The following is a 25535-nucleotide window of genomic DNA, read 5'->3' as shown; positions in this document are numbered from 1 at the left end:
ACCATTGTGATTATACAATATATTCCACCTGCAGTCCAACACCTTTGAGCAGCTGTGCATCAACTTCACTAATGAGAAGTTGCAGCAGTTCTTCAACCACCACATGTTTGTGCTGGAGCAAGAGGAATACAAGAAGGAGGGCATTGAGTGGGTGTTTATTGACTTCGGCATGGACTTGGCAGCATGTATTGAGCTTATTGAGAAGGTGGGTGAATACTATGTTGATAATTATACTGTGAGGGTAAAAATCATATTTTTCAGTCTTAACTCTTGTTAACTCTGTCACTGTCATTGTAGCCCATGGGTATCATGTCCATCCTTGAAGAGGAGTGCATGTTCCCGAAAGCCAGTGATGCAACATTTAAAGCTAAGCTTTATGACAACCATATGGGGAAAAATCCAAACTTCCAGAAGCCTAGGATAATCAAGGGTAAACCAGAGGCCCATTTTGGCCTCGTTCACTATGCTGGTACTGTGGACTACAACATTTCAAACTGGCTGGTGAAGAACAAAGACCCTCTCAATGAGACGGTTGTAGGGTTTTTCCAGAAGTCAACTCTTAAGCTGTTGCCTGTTCTGTTTGCTAATTTCGCTACTGATGACTCAGGTAAGCACACACTGACGTGTGACATGAAAATATAATAAGCACTTTTTACTGTTTAATAATAACAAAAATCATTTATTTCACAGCTGCGGATTCTGGAGGAAAGGCTGCCAAAGGTAGCAAAAAGAAGGGTTCTTCCTTCCAGACGGTGTCAGCCCTTCATAGGGTAAGGAATATAATAATACTATATTGTCTCACAAGTTTTTTTTGCAATTAATCTAAATCCTCTGTGGTCTACCAACAGGAGAACTTGAACAAGCTGATGACCAACTTGAGGTCAACTCACCCTCACTTTGTGCGCTGCCTCATCCCCAATGAGAGCAAGACTCCTGGGGCGATGGAGAATCCTCTGGTCATGCACCAGCTGCGCTGTAACGGTGTGCTGGAGGGCATCAGGATCTGCAGAAAGGGATTCCCCAACAGGATCCTGTATGGAGATTTCAAACAACGGTTAGTATGAAGGCAAGGCAAGGCAAGTTTATTTATATAGGACACATCATACACAATGGTAATTCAAAGTATTCGAATTTGAATGTGACTACTGATAGAACACATCTGATCTCTTCTGGACGCTGGTATGAAACAAAATGGCTTTAATGCCTTACAAAATAACTTTATGTATAAATTTTAACCCTCTGGTGTGGGTCTAAGGTATTTTTGGGGTCCTTGAGATGTTTTGACATGCCCTGACATTTGTGCTTTTTTCAGTTGCTTATTAGGCTTGCTACGATAGTCGGTGTTACCGGTGTTCAGAAGCAATACCGGTTACATCTCTTGCCCACCGCGGCACCGCCCCCCCACTGTCGATTTGATTTATTTTTTATAAAATCATTTAGTTCAGTTAGAGAACAGACACTATTAAACTGAACATGTCTGGTTAATAAATGGTGAGCCGAACGAGAGTCGCCGCACAGATCAGCAAAAGGAGCTGACTGACAAGGTGACTGCGGAATATTTGGTGTCAAAGCGAAATGTAAAAGCGCCTATTTAAGCGAATTGTGTTTTCCATTAAGAATAATAGGCTAATGAACTGACCATTCAAGTAATCCGCCCCGCATTGGCGCTAATTTGAAAACGAAACTAAAATGTGCACGGCCACACGTGTCAACGGGTGCGGAGCGAGCAGAACAGACCGCACCATTATGAATGCCTGTGCAGACGCGCACATTTTACGTTTGCCTTTAAATTAGCGATTTAAAAGCCCACGCCGGTGATACCGGTATTATCACAGGTCGATTAACCGGTGGGAAAATATCCTCACTGTCACATCCCTATTGCTTATAAACATATTAATGGTAAAGGTGTAATTACACTCTATTTAGCACAAACAGGGCTACCATAATATGTGAGAACATGTATGTACATGTTTGTATTTTTGAGAGAATAATGTTTATGCATGGTTATTGAAAAAGCTAAAAATTAAAGTTTCTGAAATAAGGCCACAAAACACATACTAAATATGTGTCCACAAGACTTTTGACTAATGGATGTTGTCGCCTAGAGTTTTTGCTTCAAAATGATCTGAAAATCATCCTTCCTAATCATTCACATAAAACAATACATTGATTTAAACTTTGTAAGACACGTTTTGTTTGGAAAGGCAATATGCGTGGGGGCGTGAAAGATCATGAATAATGCTCTGATTCACACCTGAGAAGACAATGACCCGCATAATGAACTGCATAATGAGCCTTTCATTCAGGTGTGTCACTGGGTACCACAAGAAAGAATGTGAGGACTTATTTTGTATGCATGAAAATTGTATAATATCCCAGGTAAACATTTCTAGCAACTATCCAGTTAATTCTCATACTGTATTTTCAGAAAGTTTTGGAATATATCCTCTCCCCAAATGTGTCACTAATAAAAAACAATAATAAATAATTTAATGAGAAGGCTTATATTGACCTATTAAGATGTTGCTTACATCTACCTTGTAAATATATTTTTTGCTATTTTATTAAAAAGTTTTCACATGTAAATCAACAACAATTATTTTACAACAACAGTACTTATTTGATGTGACAGTAGTCTTTTTTACAGTAAAAACTTTATAATCTATCCAAAACGAATCAACGAAATCTTGTCTAAACATTTATATTTCATCTGTAACATATCGTTTTTATGATATATGAGCATATAAATGTTAATTTGCAGTTTAATACGTTGCTTATAAGGCAAAGATGCAAGCTGTTCTGTAGCAAACAACGGCACGCAGCTGTGCAGTTCATTCATTCACACACAGACATGCGATTCATATTTAAACAGTCTTTTTGCGGTTTACAGACACAATTGTATTTCGCGATTAGAACAAAGCACTTAAGAATAACTTAACACGGGTTTAAGTTATTGCAAGTTTCAACTCTCTGTTTGCACAATTAAGAAACATACATATAAAACAATAGTTAATGTGTGTTGTATTTTGTGTAGATACCGCATCCTAAATCCTGCTGCTATCCCTGAGGGACAGTTCATTGATAACAAGAAGGGTGCAGAAAAACTTCTGGGCTCTCTGGACATCGATCACGAACAGTACAAGTTAGGACATACTAAGGTATTTTTATATTATCATTAAATTTTTCCAAAGCCACTTTTCCACGGTCATCCTTTTTGACCCAAAATTCTTTACTATTCAGGTCTTTTTTAAGGCTGGTCTTCTGGGTGCTCTTGAAGAGATGCGAGATGACCGTCTTGCACTTATTATAACTGGAATTCAGTCCATGTCTCGTGGTTTTCTATCAAGAGATGAGTTCCAGAAAATTGTGGAAAGAAGGTTAGATTTTAGCTGTTCAATCTTTAACATATTCTCCAAGTTACATTTAAAATGCAAGACTGAACATTCTTATTTAATATCTACAGAGATTCTCTGTTGGTGATTCAGTGGAATGTACGTGCTTTCATGGGTGTCAAGAATTGGCCCTGGATGAAGCTCTACTTCAAGATCAAGCCTCTGCTGAAAAGTGCAGAGTCCGAGAAAGAAATGGCCAACATGAAGGAGGAATTCACCAAGTTGAAGGAGGCTTATGCCAAATCTGAAGCCCGCAGAAAGGAGCTTGAGGAAAAGATGGTTTCTCTTATCCAAGAAAAGAATGACCTGCAGCTTTTAGCACAGTCTGTAAGTTCACATGGGACTACAACTCTGCACTTTTCACATTTGAAACAAGTCAGAAAACAAAACAAGTTTTCACATTTTTTTTCATGTTGATAGGAGCAAGATAATCTTACAGATGCTGAGGAGAGATGTGAGGGTCTGATCAAGAGCAAGATCCAGCTTGAGGCCAAAGTCAAAGAAATGACGGAGAGACTGGAGGATGAAGATGAAATGAATGCTGAGCTGACTGCAAAGAAACGAAAGCTGGAGGATGAATGCTCTGAGCTCAAGAAGGACATTGATGATCTTGAGCTCACTCTGGCCAAAGTGGAGAAAGAGAAACATGCCACTGAGAACAAGGTCAGTTTTCAGCACTAAACCTGTTAGTGATGTTAGAATTGTGTGTTAAGAGTCTGTTGATACAATGACACATTTCTACAGGTTAAAAACCTGACAGAAGAGATGGCAGCTTTGGATGAGATCATCGCTAAGCTGACCAAGGAGAAGAAAGCTCTTCAGGAGGCCCATCAGCAAACGCTGGATGACCTCCAGAGTGAGGAAGACAAAGTCAACACACTCACCAAAGCAAAAACCAAACTGGAGCAACAAGTGGATGATGTAAGAGTCAGAAAACATAACACTAGAATTAAAATGAGAAGCTATTTAATTAATTGCATAATTATTTTTATATTCTTTGGATGAAATTTAGCTTGAAGGTTCTCTGGAACAAGAAAAGAAAATTCGCATGGATCTTGAGAGAGCTAAAAGAAAGCTTGAGGGTGACTTGAAGTTGACTCAAGAGAATGTGATGGATTTGGAAAATGATAAGCAGCAGGCGGAAGAGCGGCTAAAGAAGTAATATATATATATTTTTTTTTAAATACAATTTTAATATTAAAAGATCTTTGGTAACACTTTACAATAAGGTTCCATTTGACTTTAGTTTGTTAAATTATGTAGTTAACTAATAATGAAAAATACTTCTAAGCATTTATTAATCTTAGTTAATGTAAATTTAAACATGTAGTAACATTATTAAAATCAAATTTAATATTGTTAATAATGTTAATTTTATTAAATGGGCCTGAGCTAATAACAAACTAACAATGAAAAGTTTATTTTTTATTAATTATTGCTCACAAAGTTTAATAAATACTGTAACAAATGTAATGTTCATTGTTAGTTAATGTTGTTCAATTCATTATCTAACGTTAACTAATGGAATCCTATTGTAAAGTGTTACCTGATATTTTAATTCAATTAAGCATGTAATCATTCATGCGTCATCCTGTTTACTTGGCAGAAAAGACTTTGAAATAAGCCAGCTCAATAGCAAGATTGAAGACGGACAAGCTTTGGAGTGCCAACTCCAGAAAAAACTGAAAGAGTTGCAGGTAAACTTTATATATGTCTTAAGATAGGATAGTTAGGAATTTTAACCTTAATTTTGAATTTATGCACATTTCCAGGCCCGAATTGAAGAGCTTGAGGAAGAACTAGAGGCTGAGAGAGCTGCCCGTGCTAAAGTTGAGAAACAGAGAGCTGATCTGTCCAGAGAACTGGAGGACATCAGTGAGAGGTTGGAGGAGGCTGGTGGAGCCACTGCTGCCCAGATTGAGATGAACAAGAAACGTGAAGCTGAGTTCCAGAAACTGCGCAGAGACCTTGAAGAGGCCACTCTACAACATGAGTCCACTGCGGCTGCACTGAGGAAGAAACATGCAGACAGTGTGGCTGATCTGGGGGAGCAGATTGACAACCTCCAGAGAGTGAAGCAGAAGCTGGAGAAAGAGAAGAGTGAACTCAGACTGGAACTGGACGATGTGGTCTCCAACATGGAGCAGCTTGCAAAGGCAAAGGTGAGCGAGATAAATGATGGTGAGTCTATAATGTATGTGTTGTCAGTCAAAGAAAGCAATCAACTACGATATAATTTATCCTCAAGGCAAACCTGGAGAAAATGTGCAGAACTCTGGAAGACCAGATGAGTGAGTACAGAACCAAGGCTGAGGAAGGTCAGCGCACAATCAATGATTTCACCATGCAGAAAGCCAAGCTGCAAACTGAAAATGGTAAGAACACAAAATATTGATATGTTACCACACTGTACCATAATGATAATTGGAGAAAAAAAAAGAAAAAAATAATATTGTATTTTAGGTGAACTTGCCAGACAGTTTGAGGAGAAAGACTCCCTGGTGACTCAGTTAACCAGAGGCAAACAATCCAACACTCAGCAAATTGAAGACCTCAAGAGACAGCTCGAAGAAGAAATCAAGGTTTTCAAAATCTCATTCAATATCTAAAATGTTTCCTAAAGACATAAAAATGCACAACTGTAATAAAGAACTGGCCGCAAATATTTGTTTGTTATTGTTTGTCTTCAGGCTAAGAATGCCCTGGCCCATGCAGTTCAGTCTGCTCGTCATGATGCTGATCTGCTGAGGGAGCAATATGAAGAGGAGCAAGAAGCCAAGGCTGAACTGCAGCGTAGTCTGTCCAAGGCAAACTCTGAAGTGGCTCAGTGGAGAACCAAGTATGAAACTGATGCCATCCAGAGGACTGAGGAGCTGGAGGAAGCAAAGTAAGAAATAAACAACATTTAAAAGTTTTGTCTTTAGTGATTGGACACTTTTGAAAAAATTCTGCTATAGTTTGTGGCCTATAAAACACATTTTAATACATTTTAATGAATGATGCTTCTGATGTTCACAATATTTTGTATTTTGATTATTACAGGAAAAAGCTGACTCAGCGTCTGCAAGATGCAGAAGAAGCTGTGGAAGCTGTTAATGCTAAATGCTCCTCTCTGGAAAAGACCAAGCACAGGCTGCAGAATGAGATTGAAGATCTCATGGTGGATGTGGAGAGATCCAATGCTGCTGCTGCTGCTCTGGACAAGAAGCAAAGAAACTTTGATAAAGTAAGGAGAGAAAGAACATTTTGTGATTAGCTGGAAAAATTAGCCATATATTTACAAAACAAAATACCAGCAAACTGCACTGCTCTCATTGACCAATTGGCCCTGTTAAATTTAACCAGGTCCTGGCTGAGTGGAAGCAGAAGTATGAGGAGTCCCAAACTGAACTGGAAAGTGCCCAAAAAGAAGCTAGATCTCTAAGCACTGAACTCTTTAAATTGAAAAACTCGTATGAGGAGTCATTGGACCACCTGGAGAGCATGAAGAGGGAGAACAAGAATCTCCAAGGTAAGAGTGGTTTTACAACTCCAAGCCATTACTTTAATTGCTTGTATAGGGTGCTTACATGTTATTTCTATTGCCCAGAGGAAATTTCTGACCTCACTGAGCAACTTGGTGAGAGTGGGAAGAATATTCATGAGCTGGAGAAACTGCGAAAACAACTGGAGCAGGAGAAACAAGAGATACAAACTGCTCTCGAAGAGGCTGAGGTAAAAGAACAACCATTTTCCCAAAAAAATCGTATTCATTTGACAACTCTTTGATTTAAATCAAGCTGTTGTTTAAAGCAATTGATCATTCCAGATTATTTTAAGGGAGGTCACCTCCCACCCCAAAACACAGGGCTAAACAAAAACTTTAAATCTCAATTGTAACAAACACCCATTTTACTCTTCATAGGGTTCCCTTGAACACGAGGAAGGCAAGATACTTAGAGCTCAGCTGGAGTTCAATCAGGTCAAAGCTGATATTGAACGTAAGCTGACAGAGAAAGATGAAGAGATGGAGCAGGCCAAGAGGAACCAGCAGAGAGTGGTGGATACCCTGCAAAGCTCACTGGAATCAGAGACTCGCAGCAGGAATGAAGCTCTCAGACTGAAGAAGAAGATGGAGGGAGACCTCAATGAGATGGAGATTCAGCTCAGCCAGGCTAACAGACAGGCATCAGAAGCCCAGAAGCAACTCAAGGGTCTTCATGGACATCTCAAAGTATGACGAATCTTCAAATCAAGATTTTATAATGCTTTGGTGAAATCCAACATAGTTCTTCAGTCTTTTTATTTGTAAAACTTGTACTTTACAGGATGCCCAACTGCAACTAGATGACGCTCTTCGTGGTAATGATGATCTCAAAGAGAACTTCGCCATTGTGGAGAGACGCAACAATCTGCTGCAGGCTGAACTGGATGAGTTGAGATCCATGGTGGAACAAACTGAGAGAGGAAGGAAACTGGCTGAGCAGGAACTGCTGGATGTCAGTGAGAGAGTTCAGCTCCTGCATGCCCAGGTATGACACATCTGTACTAATACTATGCAAAATGAATGTCAATGAATGTCAATGAATGTCAATATTGTCCATGTTCAGAACACCAGCCTGCTGAATCAGAAGAAGAAGCTGGAGGGAGATAATACTCAGCTTCAGACTGAGTTTGAGGAGGCAGTGCAGGAGTGCAGGAATGCTGAGGAAAAAGCCAAAAAGGCCATCACTGATGCTGCCATGATGGCAGAGGAGCTGAAGAAGGAGCAGGACACCAGTGCTCATCTGGAGCGCATGAAGAAGAACATGGAGCAGACCATCAAGGACCTGCAGCACCGTCTGGATGAGGCTGAGCAGATCGCCATGAAGGGAGGCAAGAAGCAGGTCCAGAAACTGGAAGCCAGAGTAAGTTTTTAGAAACAAGTATTCAGTTGTTTCTGTAAAATTGCTTATTCTAAGATTTTAAATTTGCATAATAAAATTGTTACACATCTGTTAGGTGAGAGAGCTGGAAAGTGAGGTGGAGATAGAACAGAGAAAGGCCAGTGACTCGGTCAAGGGGATTCGTAAATATGAGAGACGTATCAAGGAGCTCACCTACCAGGTAGGAAAAACGTTGCCTACTAACAATTTTGCCCCTACTTGATTTGATCATGTTATTTGTTAACAATACATAAAGTGCTGTCTTACAGTATTTAAATGTATATTGCATATACTCATTTTTTTTGTTGCTTTGCATAGACTGAGGAAGACCGAAAGAATCTGGCTCGCCTGCAGGATCTGGTGGACAAACTCCAGCTGAAGGTCAAATCCTACAAGAGATCTGCTGAGGTGGCGGTGAGTATTTTCCCCCACTGGTGCCATCATATGATACGACTTTTGTAGAAATTGCATCTTTTGATTTTCACAAATGCTGTTGTGTGTAATCTTTAGGAAGAACAATCCAATTCCAATCTGGGCAAGTTCCGTAAGATACAGCATGAGCTGGATGAGGCAGAGGAGAGGGCTGATATTGCTGAATCTCAGGTCAACAAGCTGAGAGCCAAGACTCGTGATACAGGATCAAATAAAGTAAGAGTAGGCACTTAAAACAAGTGATTTTGGTCACACACACAAAAAAAACCCTCAAGTAAATAGTTACAGTTAGGGCTGTGAATCTTTGGGTAGGCAGCGAATCGATTCGATTCACGATTCATAGGTTTTCGATTCGATTCAAGAACGATTTTTTGCAAATTCAGAAAGATTCGATTCAATGCGATTCACATTAAAATTCGATGCGATTCGATTAATTCGATTCGATTCTTAATTTTTTATATGCATTCATAGGATTATTTAAATGCTTCCCCCTATGGGTCTTAGTCAGGGTGTGAATTATACAGCTGCCTTCTGGGGTCAGAGAGTGGAGAAAAAAAACGACATTTTGTCTATTGTTAACGTTAGTCCATGTTAGTTTTTAATGAATCTATTATTATAAAAAATATTTCCAAAGCCTATAAATTAGCATTTGTAAAAATGTAAACCAAGATTTAAAAAGGCTTTAAAATAGTTAGTTCATCATGCAAACTATTTTGTAGGAATGGATACACAACCTTAAAGTGTTCCTGGTACATTAAACATCCTCCATTGTGAGACTAAAAATACCATGAACTTTCCCATCCCAACTAAACCTTAACTAACGTTTCCTCATGGAATAGCTACTCGACTGATTGTCCTTGTGATTCTGAAAGAAAACGCGCCGGCTGTCTACTTGTGCTATATTAACGATTACGAATGCAACTTTAATGCGCATCTGATTGATGGATAAACCACGCGCTCTTATTTCAGTGTAATTAATGTTGTAGTTATTTCATCAGTTCAGTTTAACGACATTAAGTTACATTTCATTCATCATTCATGATTAATTGGAAGCGTGTGCATTTTAGACACCTATTATACGTTTTCTCTTTCCATGTAATAAATGCGCACCCTTGAATAAGTGGGGTTTTACTTTAACTGCTCAGGACGGGTATGACCCATTTCCGTAAAACTTCAGTATCTTATCTTAAAGAAAATAACGGTGACGTTTCCACGCAACGAACGCGTTGTTTCATAGCAGTGACCGCGCAATGACAGCTTTATCGATGGCTTGCTTTCTCGATAGAGAGCTGTCATCTGCTCATGTGAACACCTGTCCTGAGGAGAGCTCAAACACGGACTGCTCAAAAATCTGTAGATGAGAGCTATATGGGACCGAGCGCGAGCGAAATCCAGTGAAAGATGGTAAGAGTGCAGCGAGTATGTGAGAGCTGTGAGGACGCGAAATGACGCCGCACAACGCCTCATTAATTCGCGCATATAGTCATTTAATGTTTATATGTTTTAAAGCACTGAATCGATATAGAATCGCAAATTATTCGATTCTTAGCATTTTAAATCGAATATTGACCGAAATAAACGATTCACGATTCGAAATACATGTTTCAAGATCGATGCATATGCATCGTCAGGATTTGTAATCGATGCATCGAGAAAACGAATGAATCGTTACACCCCTAGTTACAGTAGATCAGCACTTTTTAGTGACTTTAGGATATGAATAGCAAGTAGTTTCAACAACTACACTTAATGAAATGCATTTTAATATTTAAGTGTGTATTGAAAAATAAAATACCATCAATATTGATTAGCGGTGTAGAGTTTGATTTTTAACTGGATCAGCTTACCTTTAACATTTTTTTTCCTTTTTCTTCCTAACAGAAGGGGGCTGATGAAGAGTGAAAATATTAGATGGATCTCTCTAAACATTGATTGCTGTGACAATCTCTTCTGTAGTTCTGTAGAATAAACCAAACATGAAAATGAATACCTCATCCTCTTTTGCCTTTTTTTTAACAATGTAGACATTGCAATATCCCAACATGATCCTGAACACAACAGTAAGTCAGTTGCCTGAATGTACTCTATGTGCCACAGACTAGTCTAGTGTAAGATCTAATTCAAACTAAACTCTAATGTTCTTAAATTGTCATTTGAAGTAGGGTCAACCATACAAACAAACAAGGTGTTTATACTGTATGGAATATTTTTTCTCCCCCCAATTTGTCACTAACGAAACACAATAATAAATAATTTAATGAGAAGGCTTATTATAACCTAGATCTATATATTTCTAAAAGTTTTCACAGGTAAAATCAACAACAATTTCAATTTTAACAATATTTCAAGTGTAATCTTTCTTTGTAAAAGGCATAAAGTAGGGCTGTCAGTTAAACGCGTTATTAACGGCGTTAACGCAAACCCATTTTAACGGCGTTAATTTTTTTATCGTGCGATTAACGGTCTTTTTGGCCCAACAAACTTTGTAGTTTTTTTCACATGCTTTTTTACATTTTTTATACCTTTATTTAACCAGGAGGTCCCATTGAGATTCAGAATCTCTTTTACAAGAGAGACCTGGCCAAGGTAGCAGCCAAATCACAACAAATGCATACATAACAAACACCAAATTACATTTTCATGATAAAAGTAGTACAAAAGAACACAATGACTCTTAAGAAAAACAAGAACATGTCTCCATCACAACACTCTTTACAGTAGTTTTAAATTCATAAGGGTTTCTAACCTTAGCTCTTTTTGTAGATTATTCCACCCCCATGGTGCTAAATAAGAGAAAGCAGTTCTTCCCAAATCGGTTGTAACTCGTGGCACGTTAAAAAGCAACCACTTTGAGGAGCGTAGCTGATAGGTACCAGAGCGAACAGAGAGGAGGTTACAGAGGTACAGTGGAAGTTTGCTAAGTATAGCTTTATAAATAAAGATATACCAGTGCTGTTGTCTACGAAATTTAAGTGATGTCCAACCAACTAAATCATAAAGAATGCAGTGATGGGTAAGAGACTTTGTATTTGTTATGAATCGTAGTGATGCATGGTAAACTGAATCAACATGACGCAAGATGGAGGATGCAGCATGCATGTACAATATATCTCCATAATCAATTACAGACAGAAAAGTAGCTTCCACAAGTTTCTTCTTAGCACTAAAAGTAAAACAAGATTTGTTTCTGAAATAGAAGCCGAGCTTGACTTTAAGTTTCTTGACTAAAGCAGTAATATGTTCATTGAAGGTGAGCTTATCATCTATCCATATGCCCAAGTACTTGTATGAAGACACTCTCTCAATTGATTTCAGCAGGACGCGGCAACAAAACGTCCTCGCGGGGCGCAAGCCATTGAAATGAATGGGTTTCATAGCGCAGCGCGGGGACGTTTTGTTGCTTCGTCGACCAAAGTGCAAGCGGATCCAGCTAGACCGGAAACAAAACAACAGGCACGACGCCGCACACATTTGTTTAGGTCTGCGAGCCGGCCAAATAGTTGGTTAACGTTACGTTTTGAGTGGATGACGAGCGCGAGACGCCGAAATGGATGCCAATAAGATTCTGAATGGAAAGTTTACTTTTAAAAAGTTGCCAAATGGCTCCATTGACAAGACCAAAGTGATCTGTGTGTTTTGTCGTTGTGAACTGAGCTATCATCATCGCGATCGCAGCACGTCCAGTCTGAAACACCACGATAGCCAAGCACACACACACACACACACACACACACACACACACACACACACACACACACACACACACACACACACAGCTGATGCGAATTCTCCGCCCCGTCGTCAATATCAGGACCTCATCAGTATTTCTTTCACCCTTTTATTGATGGACAGTGTTACATTGAGAGATTATTTGATCCAAGTGAGAATGTTAGTGTGACATTGAACACAGTATATGCCAGTGTTGTTTTCAATAAAAAACATTTGCACAAAGCAAGCCGATCCACTTTTCCATGTTGATAAGAGCAATAAAATTAGAAAAAATAATGGGACAAAAAGAAATCAAGAGACATTTAGAATAGATAAAAATGTGCGATTAATTGCAAGTTAACTATGCCATTAATGCGATTAAATATTTTAATCGTTTGACAGCACTAGCATAAAGTTTATCATACTGATTTCAAGTTAAGGATTCATTAGTGAGATAAATTTTGTATATGTGAGAACGAGCAAAAAGCTCACACTCTCTGTCTTCAAACTAAATACGGTCTTTGCTCTCTCTCCCATACACTCGCACATATTAATCTAAATCAACTGACACGATGGTAAAAGGTCGGAAACCGAATCCATGTTTCACGTGGCACATTTGGAAAAATAAATTCCTGAAATACCGCTGGGTGTGGATTGTGCTCAAGAAACGTCGCCTTCTCTGACAAGTGTTCCGCATATGCCACTGACATAAACCACAATTTCAATAAATGGAAAAAAACCCTGTTAGCCAGCACGAGGATGCCGACACACTGAATCGTTCATTGTTTAAATAGTTCAAAGTTACTATCAGATTTAATGTTATTACCTTGACAAACTATGCATCATTAAAAAGATATAAGACTCAAGTTTCAGTATTTGACCACTATTTTATTCTGAGAAACTTATAGTGACAGTTATGTATTAATTTGTGTCAGGACTAAGGAGTTATGTAATGAAAAAATGAGTTGATATCTTTAATATGAATTATGAGCGTCAGCTGCTCCTATTCAGAAAAAACTTCTGTGCTGTCGTGACAGCGCTTGATAAAACAATGTCCCTCAGGACTTTTAGCTCAAAAATGTGTACATTTGGAGAAATATTGATAGATTCTCATAGGTTTACGTCAGATTTCTATAGAGGGGAATAATATTTATTGAATTTATACCCAAAATGGGCCGATGTAATAATTATGAGCGCTGGATACTCTGATGTACTGTGTTTTCAATCCATACTGGCAGCCTGAGGGCGCCCTATGCACATTTAGTCCATATATGGAACACATGAAGAAGAGACATATCATGTGACATTACAGGAACTCCTTTACATACACAAAGCTTCCAGAGATCGCTGTAATATGCAGATAAAGATGTTTTGGAGACAATAAACATGATTGCGACGATATATGATTTATCTGTGTTCTTCGTATTTTCATAATAATAGATTATATTTATAATGTAATGCTAATCGATATAGACTTTATCATTGTGCAGAATACTATAAAATAATATATTTTCTGTCTGATTTTTTTATCCAAAGCCAAATCAGATCACAGAAGGTTATTTAAAACACTTGACTTGCGTTATAAAGTAATATTGGAGCAAAAACATGGTTTTAAAGCAGGATGGTGATGGTGTACTAAGCTAACATGCTAGCTAGCCCTAACATGCACCTGCCACCTAGCTGTAATTTTTATGAATTTAAAATTTTTAAAAAGGAATGCTTACTGAAATGTTTCTTTTTTCAAGAAGGGCATTTGATACAGTTTCAAATGTGAAGTGAGAACTTTGATAAAATAAATTAGGGATTGAAACAGTGTGAATAGCCAGTCCTTAGTAATTATAATGAAAACAAAAGCAAAGAATATTTAGAGCCATAACCAGGCTGGAGGTGTGTGAATGTATGCAGGGGAGACTGACACTGAATGGGGCTTGTTTGCACCACAAAACAGCAGAGACAATAGACTGAATAGATGCTAGAAGATGACAATAAACAACAGTTTGCATTTTAGAGTCTAATCAAAATAAAGTCATAGACATGATCTTGAAAAACATTAAACTAAATACAGTTTTAGACTTATCTTCAGATTTTAAATATAACATGGTCAGACATGTGGCTTTAGCTGCAGCGCATTTCTAGATTGATACAATGCCAACTTAAATTTTATTTTCTTGAAGATATTTCATAAAAATAAATTTCTAATAACTTTACAAAACTTTGAAGATAGTTATAACTATATTTTAAATTATAACTAATAAATTTAAAATAAACTGCCAAATGTCAGCTTTCAAATGAGATCATACTTGTGCTTTTAGTGCAAAGGGTTCATGAACTGTATTCTGTTTTAGTTTGGGTATGCCATTTCTGGGGATTTTTCAAAAGTGGGGTTGCTAGCTAACAGGTTAATCACTTAATGAAAAAAAAAATGAACAAACCATTAGTAAATGATCAGAATATAATTTTTTGATGTATTTTCAAGTTGTAAGCTGGACTATGTTCAAAAGCACAAACATGCAAGCAGTGCCAGCCCTACCTAATAAGAAATATAAGCGGTTGCATAGGGCCCCCATGGCCACCAGGGGGCCCCATACCAGATGTTCAGACAGTAATGCGTGGTAATAATAAGTTTGATAAAGTTTCTTGTGCCAGTCGTGTGCGTTGTTTAAAAATGAAGAGGAGGTGGCACTATCAATCTGGTGCAGAGAAAAGGAAAATAGGGGGGAAAAGTGAGCAAGATAAGGGTAAGTGATACATTTTAAAAATATATTGTTAAAATGGCGGTTTGCTGCATCATTTTTAATTTGCCATTCGCAAGCATGTTGTAAAAGACTTGTATACATATTCACATAATTTGTAACAGGTAAGAAAGATCTACAAATGATAGTTAACACATTTACAAGTGATGAATAGTTACACTTTAGATCAGTGCATGCAGAAAGCTTTGTTTATGATTTATTCATGCATTTACACATAATCTATAACAGGTGTTGAACACTGTAGTTTGTACTGCAATGTAAGTGCTGACTAGGGAGGGTAGAGACAGCTGTCTTCTCTGACACACATGGAGTCTTCAACCCCTGTGCACCTGCATGTGAGCTTCAGTGGAAGGTAAAACAGGTTCACATTATCGCTAAATCCCACACACTCCAACCAGAACACAAGTCTGTGCTGATGAGTGAAAGGATTTAACATAACCCACTGGAATCCTTTGACTATAAGTCATGCTTTTGAACACAGACCAGCTTACAACTTCACGAATCACAATACATCAATAAATTATATACTAATGATTTACTAATGGTTTGTTTATAATTAGGCCATCCTTAAAAATATTTTGGTTTGCAGTAACAGCCAAAAAAAATAATAATAGGGTCGGTAGGTAGGTCTATTTTTTTTTTTTCAAGATTCAATGTAAAAAAAAATTGTAAAATTTTGGTCATGGTGTCAAGTCGGTATGAATTTTTTTTTTGCATATTGTGACTTCACTGACTAGGTCTTCAAAACGCGCCTTCGGGCTCACCTTTGCAAACCTCATTCTGATGCAGGTTATATAGATCACAAATAATTTGTAATCTTTGTCAAAAAACATGTTTATTGCATTAATTCCATCTTCATTCATTTGAAAAAAAAAATATTAATCAGAATCAAGAAAAAAAGAAGCCACTAGATTTCAATGAAAGTGAAACAAATAAATTAAAATGACTTTAGAATTCACAAACAGTTAATTGCATTAACATGCAATGTAATACATATGAGAAAACATAATGTGTAACATTTGGGATGTTTACATCCATAAAACAAATATGTCGTGGAATGTGTATAAACCCTGTTAACACGACATCCCTTCGACCATTGCTCTGGCCAAACTATTTCATCTTTGGAAAAGGTGCCCTTTTCAGTGCAGGCTTGTGCTTGCACTGGGAGCAGACTGGCAACACAATTTTATAACTCTCCAGAAGGTCTTTGTCCTTCTCTGCCCCAGGTGCTGCACAATATGCACATACATCCTTCCTAACTTTCAGGTTGTCTGAGGCATAGTAAGCAAACTCTATTGGAGTCGAACACACCAGCTGCAACCTGATGAACACTGTCCCATGCAGGGAATCTTCACCTACAAGACAAGTGGATATCCTTCATTATTAACTGTTATCCTTTACGTTATTCTCCAGAGATCCTATATATATATATATATATATATATATATATATATATAAAAGAGAGAGAGCGCCTGTAATTGGTTTTTAAGAGCCATGTACTGAAAACTGTCATAAAAGACCACCTCTGGATAAACCTAAATGGACAGACTTGCCTTCTACGGTCAACATGGAACCACAGCTGTAGACATGCTTGAAGAGCATTCTCTGGAGTGCCCGCTGATCACGAACTGTCAGTGACTTCTTGGCATAGATGCAACGTGGTTTTCCACACTCATAACACTGGATTGTAGCTCGCGCATTCTGTCCCACAAGGAAACTGTTCTTGCATCCCTGACAGCCAAAGAACAAGAATAAAGTTTGCTTACAAATGGCAAGATTGCTTACGTGATTTCATGCAACAAACACCACCACAACACTGTACATCAATAAAAACCTAAACAGAACAGCAGATAACATGACAAAGCTCAGGAGTGTGTCAAATTCTTTAAATGCATACCTGTTGTGTTTCTGCGACAGATGTCAGAGTTTCCTTGCTTCCACTTGGCATGTCTTTTTCAGATGTTTCTTGTCCAAACAAGGAATCAAAAGACTGAAAGTGGGCTCCATCTTCTGAAAGCAGAGGATCTGGTATCCAAGCTGGTAGGTCTCCCTCAACACTGCTTCTCAAGGGCTTACAACAAGCACGATCATCACATTTGCGAAATTGCACAATGTAATTTCTCTCCCTACTATGTTTGGCCATGAAGGTTTTGTAGTTTTCCTTATTTGCAAGGTCTTTCTTGTGGTACTTGCCAATCTCTATTGAAGCATCAATTTTGCCAATAATATCGGCCTGTTTCTGATGGATTGCAAAATCAGATGCTGGTTCCAGAATAGTGAATGGCCTTCCTTTCAGCTGAACACGAGTGATGCGCTCTTCCAGTAAATCTTTTATAGATTTGACAGATCCACTCCACTCATCTCTGAGCTTCCCCACCATATCGGCTTTCTTTCGAATATCCTGCATCCCACCACAGCTTCTCAACACCTGTTCAACTTCTGCTGAGCATTCCTGTCTGGACAGAGCAATGTTTTGGAAGGCAAGGTTTAGAACAGACATGATTCGCTCCACTGGATTCGCCCAGCTGTGTCCCGGCGCTGTGCGCCCAGCCACAAGAATGTCTAAGTCTAGCGCCCTGAAAACAGCAGCCAGGGACAGTTTTACACCTTCATAGGTAACCCTGTGGTCAGGCCCTCCGTCAGAATAAATTATCAAGAAGGGCTTCACCTTGTCCATGTCATCTCCCAGAAGCCTCATCATCTCTGTTGCGTGCCGGAAGGCACTGCTCGGCTGGAATACGGAGTCCTTCAGGAGCACAGTGACCTGACCCCTATAGAAGGAGTCGTCAACAGTCTCTGGTATCTCAACATTGAGGTACACAGATGGAGTCAATGACCCTTTCTGTTGCTGGTCATGGTCGAGGGCTCCGAGCAGACCACTTGAAGCTACTAAGGACTTTTTCCCCCGCACTCCAGATGACATGGCTAATCCTGGTTCTCCGAAATTTATTTTGGACTTATCATCTACACAGAGAAACGTTGTTAAATCCCTGTGCTTGACTGCAAAAGAACGCATGTACTTAAAGAGAGCTGTGCAGTAATGGTCGTCTGGGTGTGATGACCGTAGCTGTCGTGTCTGGACCTGAAATTTCATTTGTACCTTACTTTTGTACAGCTTTGCCACATTGCTGTAAGCATTTTTGGGAACAAAGGCAAACAGTACAGTGGTCTCACTGGGGATCGGAGTGTTTGGTGGACACTTCTTGGCTACTCTTTCAATCAGATCCCTCACAGAGATGAATTCGGACAGGTGGGCGACCCCATGACGTCGTTCATCAGCTGCAGTTATCTGCTCAAGTTCCATGTTCAGCTCATCAAAGAAAGTGTCAAAGGTGTCTTGGGGACGGCCTTTATTTAGATGACGAAGGTCAGTGACAAGTTCAGGGTCCTCACCTAAGATTGCCTGTCTCACTCGTTCATCAACAGCCGGGTTTTGGTCAGCTGATGCATCAGATATAGTAGATATAGTATAAGTATTCAGCGTAGATGTGACGTAGAACATGTTTCGGCATTGAGATGTTTGTTGCTGATGATACGGTCTTGATGAAATCCTTGCGCATTGCTCGCGTATGATAGACTGGCAACTTGGATTCCATTGTTTTCATTATTTGGACTGCCTTGGTCATTGACTCCTCCTCCTCTCTCATGGCTGGAACTTTCCAAAAAATGCAAACCCCCCCAACATTGCCACCAGGATCATACCTGTATAAAAGATAAAAGATAGATACCCATTTTAAAGGAGATTCTCCCTTCATCATGCCAAAACATTGAATACAAGTAACTTAACAAGTGCTGTTGAAATTGGCAAGAACAGAGAACATGGGTACACCTACAAGCAGTAAACAGTTTCTACACTTCAAACACAATGTTTCAATGTTGAGTTCGATCATCACAACCACTATATAAAAAAAAATATTCTAGATCGACACATACCTTATTTGGTCAACAGCCACTCCCACAGCATTGAATCCATCAAGAAAGAGTTGCCGTTCTGTTCTGTTCTTGAATGGTGACGCTGCATGTTGACATTCATCAAAAATGATGGGCTCGTAAAAGTCCTTGGTGTTCACAAGGTCCTCAATTAGGGAGTACATTGTTTGTTTTGGTCCTCCCTCAAAGTGCAGGACTTGGACATTTTCGGCCAGTTGTCTGACTGGATGAGGCAGAGACTGACGAACCTGTTGAGCCTTTGACGAAAGGTCAAGGAATTGGGCATATTCACTCATGGATACTGCTAGATGTTCCAGGTCCTTGCCATAGTCCCCCCACAATGATACAAATGTCTGTTCCATTAGTGTTTGCAAACTTGTAACATGAGTCTTGAGTGATGCTGAGTCCAGTTGTGGTGCCTTGATTTTCTTTCTCTTGTAGTCATTGTACCCATTGTAATTGTTCATGAACCTGAAACACAGAATACCACAACAACATAATGCAGTGTATGGCAGACCAACTTAATACATTCACCAAACCACCATTGCCAAAAAAAAATGTATGAACTTTACTCCACTATTTCAACTGGTCAGTATTCCTGGTCTTTAAAATCCTGCTATCAAAATTGTGCTGTTGATTTATGCAGTTGTTCATTTAGATTGCATTAATTACCTTTCTGGAATATGGTGTATGGATCCAGACTGGTTCACGGCTCTTCTTTGAATTTTTTCTTTTGTACCATCCAGATACCACAATGTGTTTACGAGTGCCAGCACGTAACGGCTTATTTCGACATCAGCCATTGTTCCAGGGAACTTTATTTCTTGTCTCTTCATGTCAGAGACCACATCATTAAAAAGCCGATCTTTAGCTGTAACAAAACACAACATTCTTGTCTTAAAATGTATAGCTTTAAATATGCTGTATTGTCAGAAAAGTAAACAAAAAAATTAGGGCTGTCAAATTATTAATCGCGATTAATCACATCCAAAATAAAAGTTTTTTTTACATAATATATGTGGGTGCACTGTGTATAATTATTTTATATATATAAATACACACACATGCTTGTATACATTTAAGAAATATTTTCATGTATATACTGTATATAGATTTATATATAATTTATATTATATATAAATATTGTATATATAAATAATTTTTTTTTCTTAAATATACATGCATGTGTGTGTATTTATATATATACAAAATAATTATACACAGTGCACCCACATATATTATGTAAAAAAAACTTTTATTTTGGATGTGATTAATCGTGTTTAATCATTTGACAGCCCTAAAAAAAATATCATATTATAAAAATATATATTTAATTTCAATGGTGTAACTGTTTTACTTGCATCCACCGCTAGGTGTCAATGCAACCTACAAATCAGAGCTAGGGCACTGGTCTATATAATGACATAGGGCTGTCACTTTTGTGAAAAAATCTTGTTCGATTTTTGAGACATAAGTGTTCATTGAATCGATTGTAAAATCATTTTCCATGTCTAAAGACGTTTCCATTTTCGCCAAATACAGGCAAATCCACGGACACCTAACAGGCATTAGGACGAACGTAAAGAGGGCGCTTGAGACGCGCACAAGTCAGCAATATTTCTGATGATTTATTGGCGTGAAGTTTCGTGCACAATGACAAACAGGAGTGCAACATTCAGGATTGAAATTAACACCCTCCAACCCGCCAAATGCGGGTAGAAATTAACTTTGGCGGGTAACGCTGTCAAATCACTAACCAATCCGGCGTGTTTCTATGTTTACTCACTTTGCTGGGGAAGTTCGTGTAAGCCAAATCTGCGCGGATTTAGCGCAAATACGCAACTCGTGAGTCCTCATGATATATTAAATACAGCGTATTGCGCAGAATCTGCGCATTTCTGGCTTACTTGAACACACACACACGTCACTTGGCAACAAATACGGCGCGCTTGTTCACTTGCATTGAAGTAATAGCGAATATTAAAAAGCATTTGGTTAACAGAAAAGACATTGTTATTTTCCAACATCCTACATGTTCTGTGTACTGTATTGATCTGTCCCATGTAAAACACATTTTTGGTAAAAAAAAAAAAAGAAAAAGAAAAGGCCGTTAAAATCGAATCCACATTTTCGTTTTCGAAACTTGTGTTGGTTGGTCCGATCGATTGTGCAATCGATTTTCGAAAGTAAAGTGACAGCCCTATTTCTTTCTCTGCCAAAGCAGCTAGTTCTTAAGGTGGCTATAGCACAACTCCATAAATATAGCATTTTTCCGAATAAAGAGCGCCTAAATGTAGGCTCATACTGACGTAATGTTATTTCACAAGCATATCTCAAAATTCTCCATCTCAAACACTATTGAAGTTAGCTTTTAACGTTATAGGTAGGCTAGTATGCATGCTAGCTCCAAATCAAAAAGCCTGCTCTGCTAGAATGCAAACTCACCATTATTGCAGGTGCGAAGGACCGGGTACTTCGGGGTCTTCGCCTGCCCCATCATGATGGAAAATGCATTCCTTATGTTGTTGGGTGGTGGTGGCGGCTCACTTTGAAATTTCAATTTAAAAGAAACCACTTTGATTTTAGGGTCAAATTGTAGCACGTCCTTAATAGTTTGAGTTCCCTCCACCAACACTTTAGTGGATTCCTTCAGGTCAGTCGACACGGTCACCGTTAGACTAGAGGGGAGAAGGGAGGGGAAAAGATCTGGGCACAGTTTTTCCAGAACTTCATGCCAAGTTAAAGCGGTGTCGAGATGTTTTAATACATTTTTTAGATGTATTATGGTGCCCGAACCCGTATGACTTTGAACGTTGACCGCGAACATTTTATTTACTGCAGCCGCAGCCATCATTACCAAGCGCGAACAGGGAATGAAACGAAGCGAACGTACAAGCCATGTGTGACATGCGTAAACCAATGGTGTAGGCCTAAACATAATCATTGATGACGATGACGCCACGGGTTTTTATTTAAAAGAAAGAACGTAGCCTTCGTTTATATGTAGGCATTTATATTCACAATACTAAAATATAATGAATATTATTTTATTGATTTGTATTAGTGGTTTGAAGAGTAAAAAAAAAATCAGTCGGTCTTAACGCAAGTTACAACCGGCAAGTCGGTCGGACTAAAAGAGAAAAAAAAAAAAAAAATTGGGTCGGTCCTAAATTGACAGGGTCGGTCGGGTTACGGCAAACAAGAATATTTTTAAGGATGGCCTTAACCATTGTTTATTGAGATAACAATACTAAAACAATTTGGTAACACTTTATTATAAGTATACAGTAATAACATACTTACAAATTATTAACAAACTATAGTTTATATATTTAAGTCTCTACATGGTTAATATATTAATAGGCTATGTACAGATAGTGAGCTCTCCATTCATTGTCACTGTGATTAACACAATTATTATTGTTTAATTAGCACGTAGTAAAGGAATTGTTAATTGGTAATTAAGAATAAATGGTTCTCACTTTGGATTAGGTCATGAAAAATGTGAAAATGCCATTAATTAAGTGCTTTAAACTAACCTTTATTTAACATTAATGGCATTCATTATGCCATTAAAATGTTTACAAATATATTAAATACACACACACACAATGGCATATGTGGTATTAATACATACATATATATATATGTGAATAAACTATAAACTAATAGTTTGCAAATTGTTTGTAAGTACTTTATTGCTGAATACTTATACATTTTTACTAAATTGTTTTAGTATCATTATCTTAATAAAAATGGTTAATCATGAACAAATGATTAGTTCAAAAATAACCATATACTAATGATCTGTTTGATTATTTCATGATTTACAATTTTTTTTAGATAACTTACAACACCATTTGTAAATTGTTGTACGTATTAATTGTCACGTATTAATCATTTATGAATGTATAGTCATGTTTTGTAAATGATTAGTTCATCAACTAATGGTGACTTCATTTGGATAACATCCGAATACATCAGTGTAAAATAAATTCAGTTCAGATACTATAATGATAAAGATTTTGATTGTACTTTAAAAACATACTTTACATTTTAAATAACTTTCCTATATTACAGCAATATTTTTCACATTACAGAAATCAACTAGGAATTTAAAGACTACAATTTCTTAATGCAAACATTATTCTTTTTTAGTGTGAAGTATGGTCCAGTCATTTCACCCTTAAACAATCATAACCAATGACAATGTAAATGAAATTACATATATTTTGTAATGATTAATTTATTTAATTTTACTACTTCATTGGTTCTCACATACTATGAACATGTGGTTGTTTTTAGTTTAATAAACAGTTTAATTCAGTATTTATGAAATATGAAACTTAAATTTTTTTCCTGTCTATTACAACACTGAGCAACTAAACAACAAAATGAAAAAGCATTGCTTTGCATTACCTTTATCTGTGCTTCAGATATGTGTTGGATCTTCTCCAGCAGGGAGCACAGGGTTTGTGTGTGGCTGAGTGGGGGCAGAAAAACCAGGGTCAAGAGAGTGAGGAAAAAAGAAACATTTGTAGAGCAGAGGTCAAAAGTCATGCCAATTTTCCTAATTGTGAAGAACAATAAAATTCAGATAGATAGATAGATCATGGAAATATTAATACCTGTTTTCTCTGATTCTCTGTCTCCATGATTCAGCTGGCTCAAACAAGGGATAAGGGACAAATGACAAGCAACTCAATCAAAGGAGCAAAAGCATCACGTGACATCTATTGGACACTTGTCCAAGTAAATCAAACAGAACCCCTCAGTCTCCATTAATAGCCTGCTCAATGGTCATGAAGTACAATGGGTCAAGTTATTGACCCTTTGGTGAGCTGAGACGACAAAGGGCCTAAACAGCTGAGAATGAACCGCCTCCGTCTCAGGGAAGAGTGTGGATAGGAATGTTCCACCTCGTCATAGCAAGAGATGGACCTGGCAGCTAAAGGAAAAGAGACAGGATGTGACAGTTCTCCAGATCTCCTGATAATCCAGTGTGAAGGACTTAATTAGGCCCTCGTGCAAACCACTAAAATCATGTAAGCAACATGCCACAAATAATTTCACCTTTTTTTTTTTTTTAACTCAAAACCTTGAAAAAACATCTGCTTGACCCAACACTGAGATGCTAACCAGAAATAATCACTGACCCTGTCCTAGTGATGAATGGGTCCAACTGGCTTTATGATGTTAAGACCTTCAAGACCTGTTAATAAGAAAAACAAACAGTCGGGATAACCTTATACATCCCTAAATATTGGTATACAAATATTTATTGATTATTAGGATATATAATAGGACGTTATCTGATTTATGCGCAAAGTTATTTGCCATATTTTTGATATACACAAGTTGGAAACAGCAGTTTATGCAGGTTAAGAACATTTACTTTTAGCTGCATTACATAAAACCAAAATCGAGATATGGCTTAGTGCAATTATGAAATCACAAATGCTGTGATTTAATTGTTCTCACACACAAGCAGCTGATTATCCAATAGTGTTTATATTTGTGTTTCCGTTGTAATTATACAGTTGTAATATATAAAAAAAAGAATATTATTTGTAATTTTTAAATTCTTGATTTTTATTTCAAAGAGAACTGTTCCAATAGATTTTTTTTTATTTTTTTTTATTCGCTAATTTTTAGATTTTTATTTAGTAATTATTATTATTATTACTTTATAGCCATAATGATATATAATCACAAAATTGTGTCCACAGCCCTACAAACAAGCACAGCAAACCTGATTTTTTTAAAATCGTATTTTAAAATCAAAATTTTTATCGGAAAAATCGCAATTGGATTTTTTCCCCTAAATCGTGCCACCTTATTTATTTTTTGCTTTACTTTAGTTTCACTTGTTAATGATTAAATCTTTGTATTATGTCTGCCATGTTTATATAATTTATGTAGGTTTGCAAGTCAGGAAACCTTGTGGATAATAAAATAAAATAAAAAGGTTTAAAACAATACTATGCTGTGACCTTCAAAGCCTAGCGTGACAATTGGGTCAAGTGAACACCATAGAAGGGTGCTATGAATGTGATATTTTAGGATCCTGACAACTGACTAAAACAACAGGAGAGTATATAATTCATAAGTATGCATGTTCTAACATCATTAGATACTGATGATGTTGAAAGGATCACATGTTGATCTTAATCCTTACATTAAAAGATCCCAAGGTTCCTAATAAAAGATGCAGTACTTTCACACCACAACATTTGCAGCACTGAGAACAGCTGCTTCAGCCCTCACACCGCAGAGGCCCACGTATACAGCTGTCCTCAGCAGTGACTGTAAAGAAGCTGAGAAAAATGCAGTATGGTTATCTTTGTACTCAAGGATAGAGGAAAAACAATGGGATGTCAACAAGAAGAGCAAGAGGTTGAGGTCCAGCAGGACAG

The 25535-nt window shown here is 37.7% G+C and overlaps 1 protein-coding gene and 1 long non-coding RNA gene across 2 annotated transcripts in view; one reads left to right on the top strand and one right to left on the bottom strand.

Moving 5' to 3' along the window:
* LOC130097090 (uncharacterized) overlaps positions 1 to 25535 on the top strand; it is a 39587-nt gene that overhangs the window by 3009 nt on the left and 11043 nt on the right. The window contains exons 13-38 of the mRNA XM_056263736.1: positions 35 to 205; positions 298 to 607; positions 691 to 770; positions 849 to 1054; positions 3035 to 3158; positions 3241 to 3377; positions 3464 to 3719; positions 3813 to 4055; positions 4137 to 4313; positions 4405 to 4550; positions 4999 to 5089; positions 5165 to 5554; positions 5641 to 5767; positions 5856 to 5974; positions 6083 to 6279; positions 6435 to 6618; positions 6738 to 6903; positions 6982 to 7106; positions 7297 to 7605; positions 7700 to 7903; positions 7982 to 8278; positions 8373 to 8477; positions 8615 to 8710; positions 8807 to 8944; positions 17879 to 18004; positions 18413 to 18521. Coding sequence (XP_056119711.1) covers positions 35 to 205; positions 298 to 607; positions 691 to 770; positions 849 to 1054; positions 3035 to 3158; positions 3241 to 3377; positions 3464 to 3719; positions 3813 to 4055; positions 4137 to 4313; positions 4405 to 4550; positions 4999 to 5089; positions 5165 to 5554; positions 5641 to 5767; positions 5856 to 5974; positions 6083 to 6279; positions 6435 to 6618; positions 6738 to 6903; positions 6982 to 7106; positions 7297 to 7605; positions 7700 to 7903; positions 7982 to 8278; positions 8373 to 8477; positions 8615 to 8710; positions 8807 to 8944; positions 17879 to 18004; positions 18413 to 18521 — 4633 coding nt within the window. The remainder of the gene's footprint in view (positions 1 to 34; positions 206 to 297; positions 608 to 690; positions 771 to 848; positions 1055 to 3034; positions 3159 to 3240; positions 3378 to 3463; positions 3720 to 3812; positions 4056 to 4136; positions 4314 to 4404; positions 4551 to 4998; positions 5090 to 5164; positions 5555 to 5640; positions 5768 to 5855; positions 5975 to 6082; positions 6280 to 6434; positions 6619 to 6737; positions 6904 to 6981; positions 7107 to 7296; positions 7606 to 7699; positions 7904 to 7981; positions 8279 to 8372; positions 8478 to 8614; positions 8711 to 8806; positions 8945 to 17878; positions 18005 to 18412; positions 18522 to 25535) is intronic.
* LOC130096927 (uncharacterized) lies at positions 10412 to 24610 on the bottom strand. Its single transcript, XR_008808243.1, has 3 exons — positions 23748 to 24610; positions 23539 to 23602; positions 10412 to 10686 (listed from the first exon to the last, which is right to left on the bottom strand). It is a non-coding gene; the product is annotated as an uncharacterized LOC130096927 (long non-coding RNA).

This window comes from Rhinichthys klamathensis, unplaced genomic scaffold, assembly GCF_029890125.1.
Source record: "Rhinichthys klamathensis goyatoka isolate OS25496 unplaced genomic scaffold, OSU_Roscu_1.1 h1tg000209l_1, whole genome shotgun sequence".
NCBI classification, from domain to species: Eukaryota; Metazoa; Chordata; class Actinopteri; order Cypriniformes; family Leuciscidae; genus Rhinichthys; species Rhinichthys klamathensis.
This window is presented reverse-complemented; position numbering and strand designations above follow the sequence as displayed.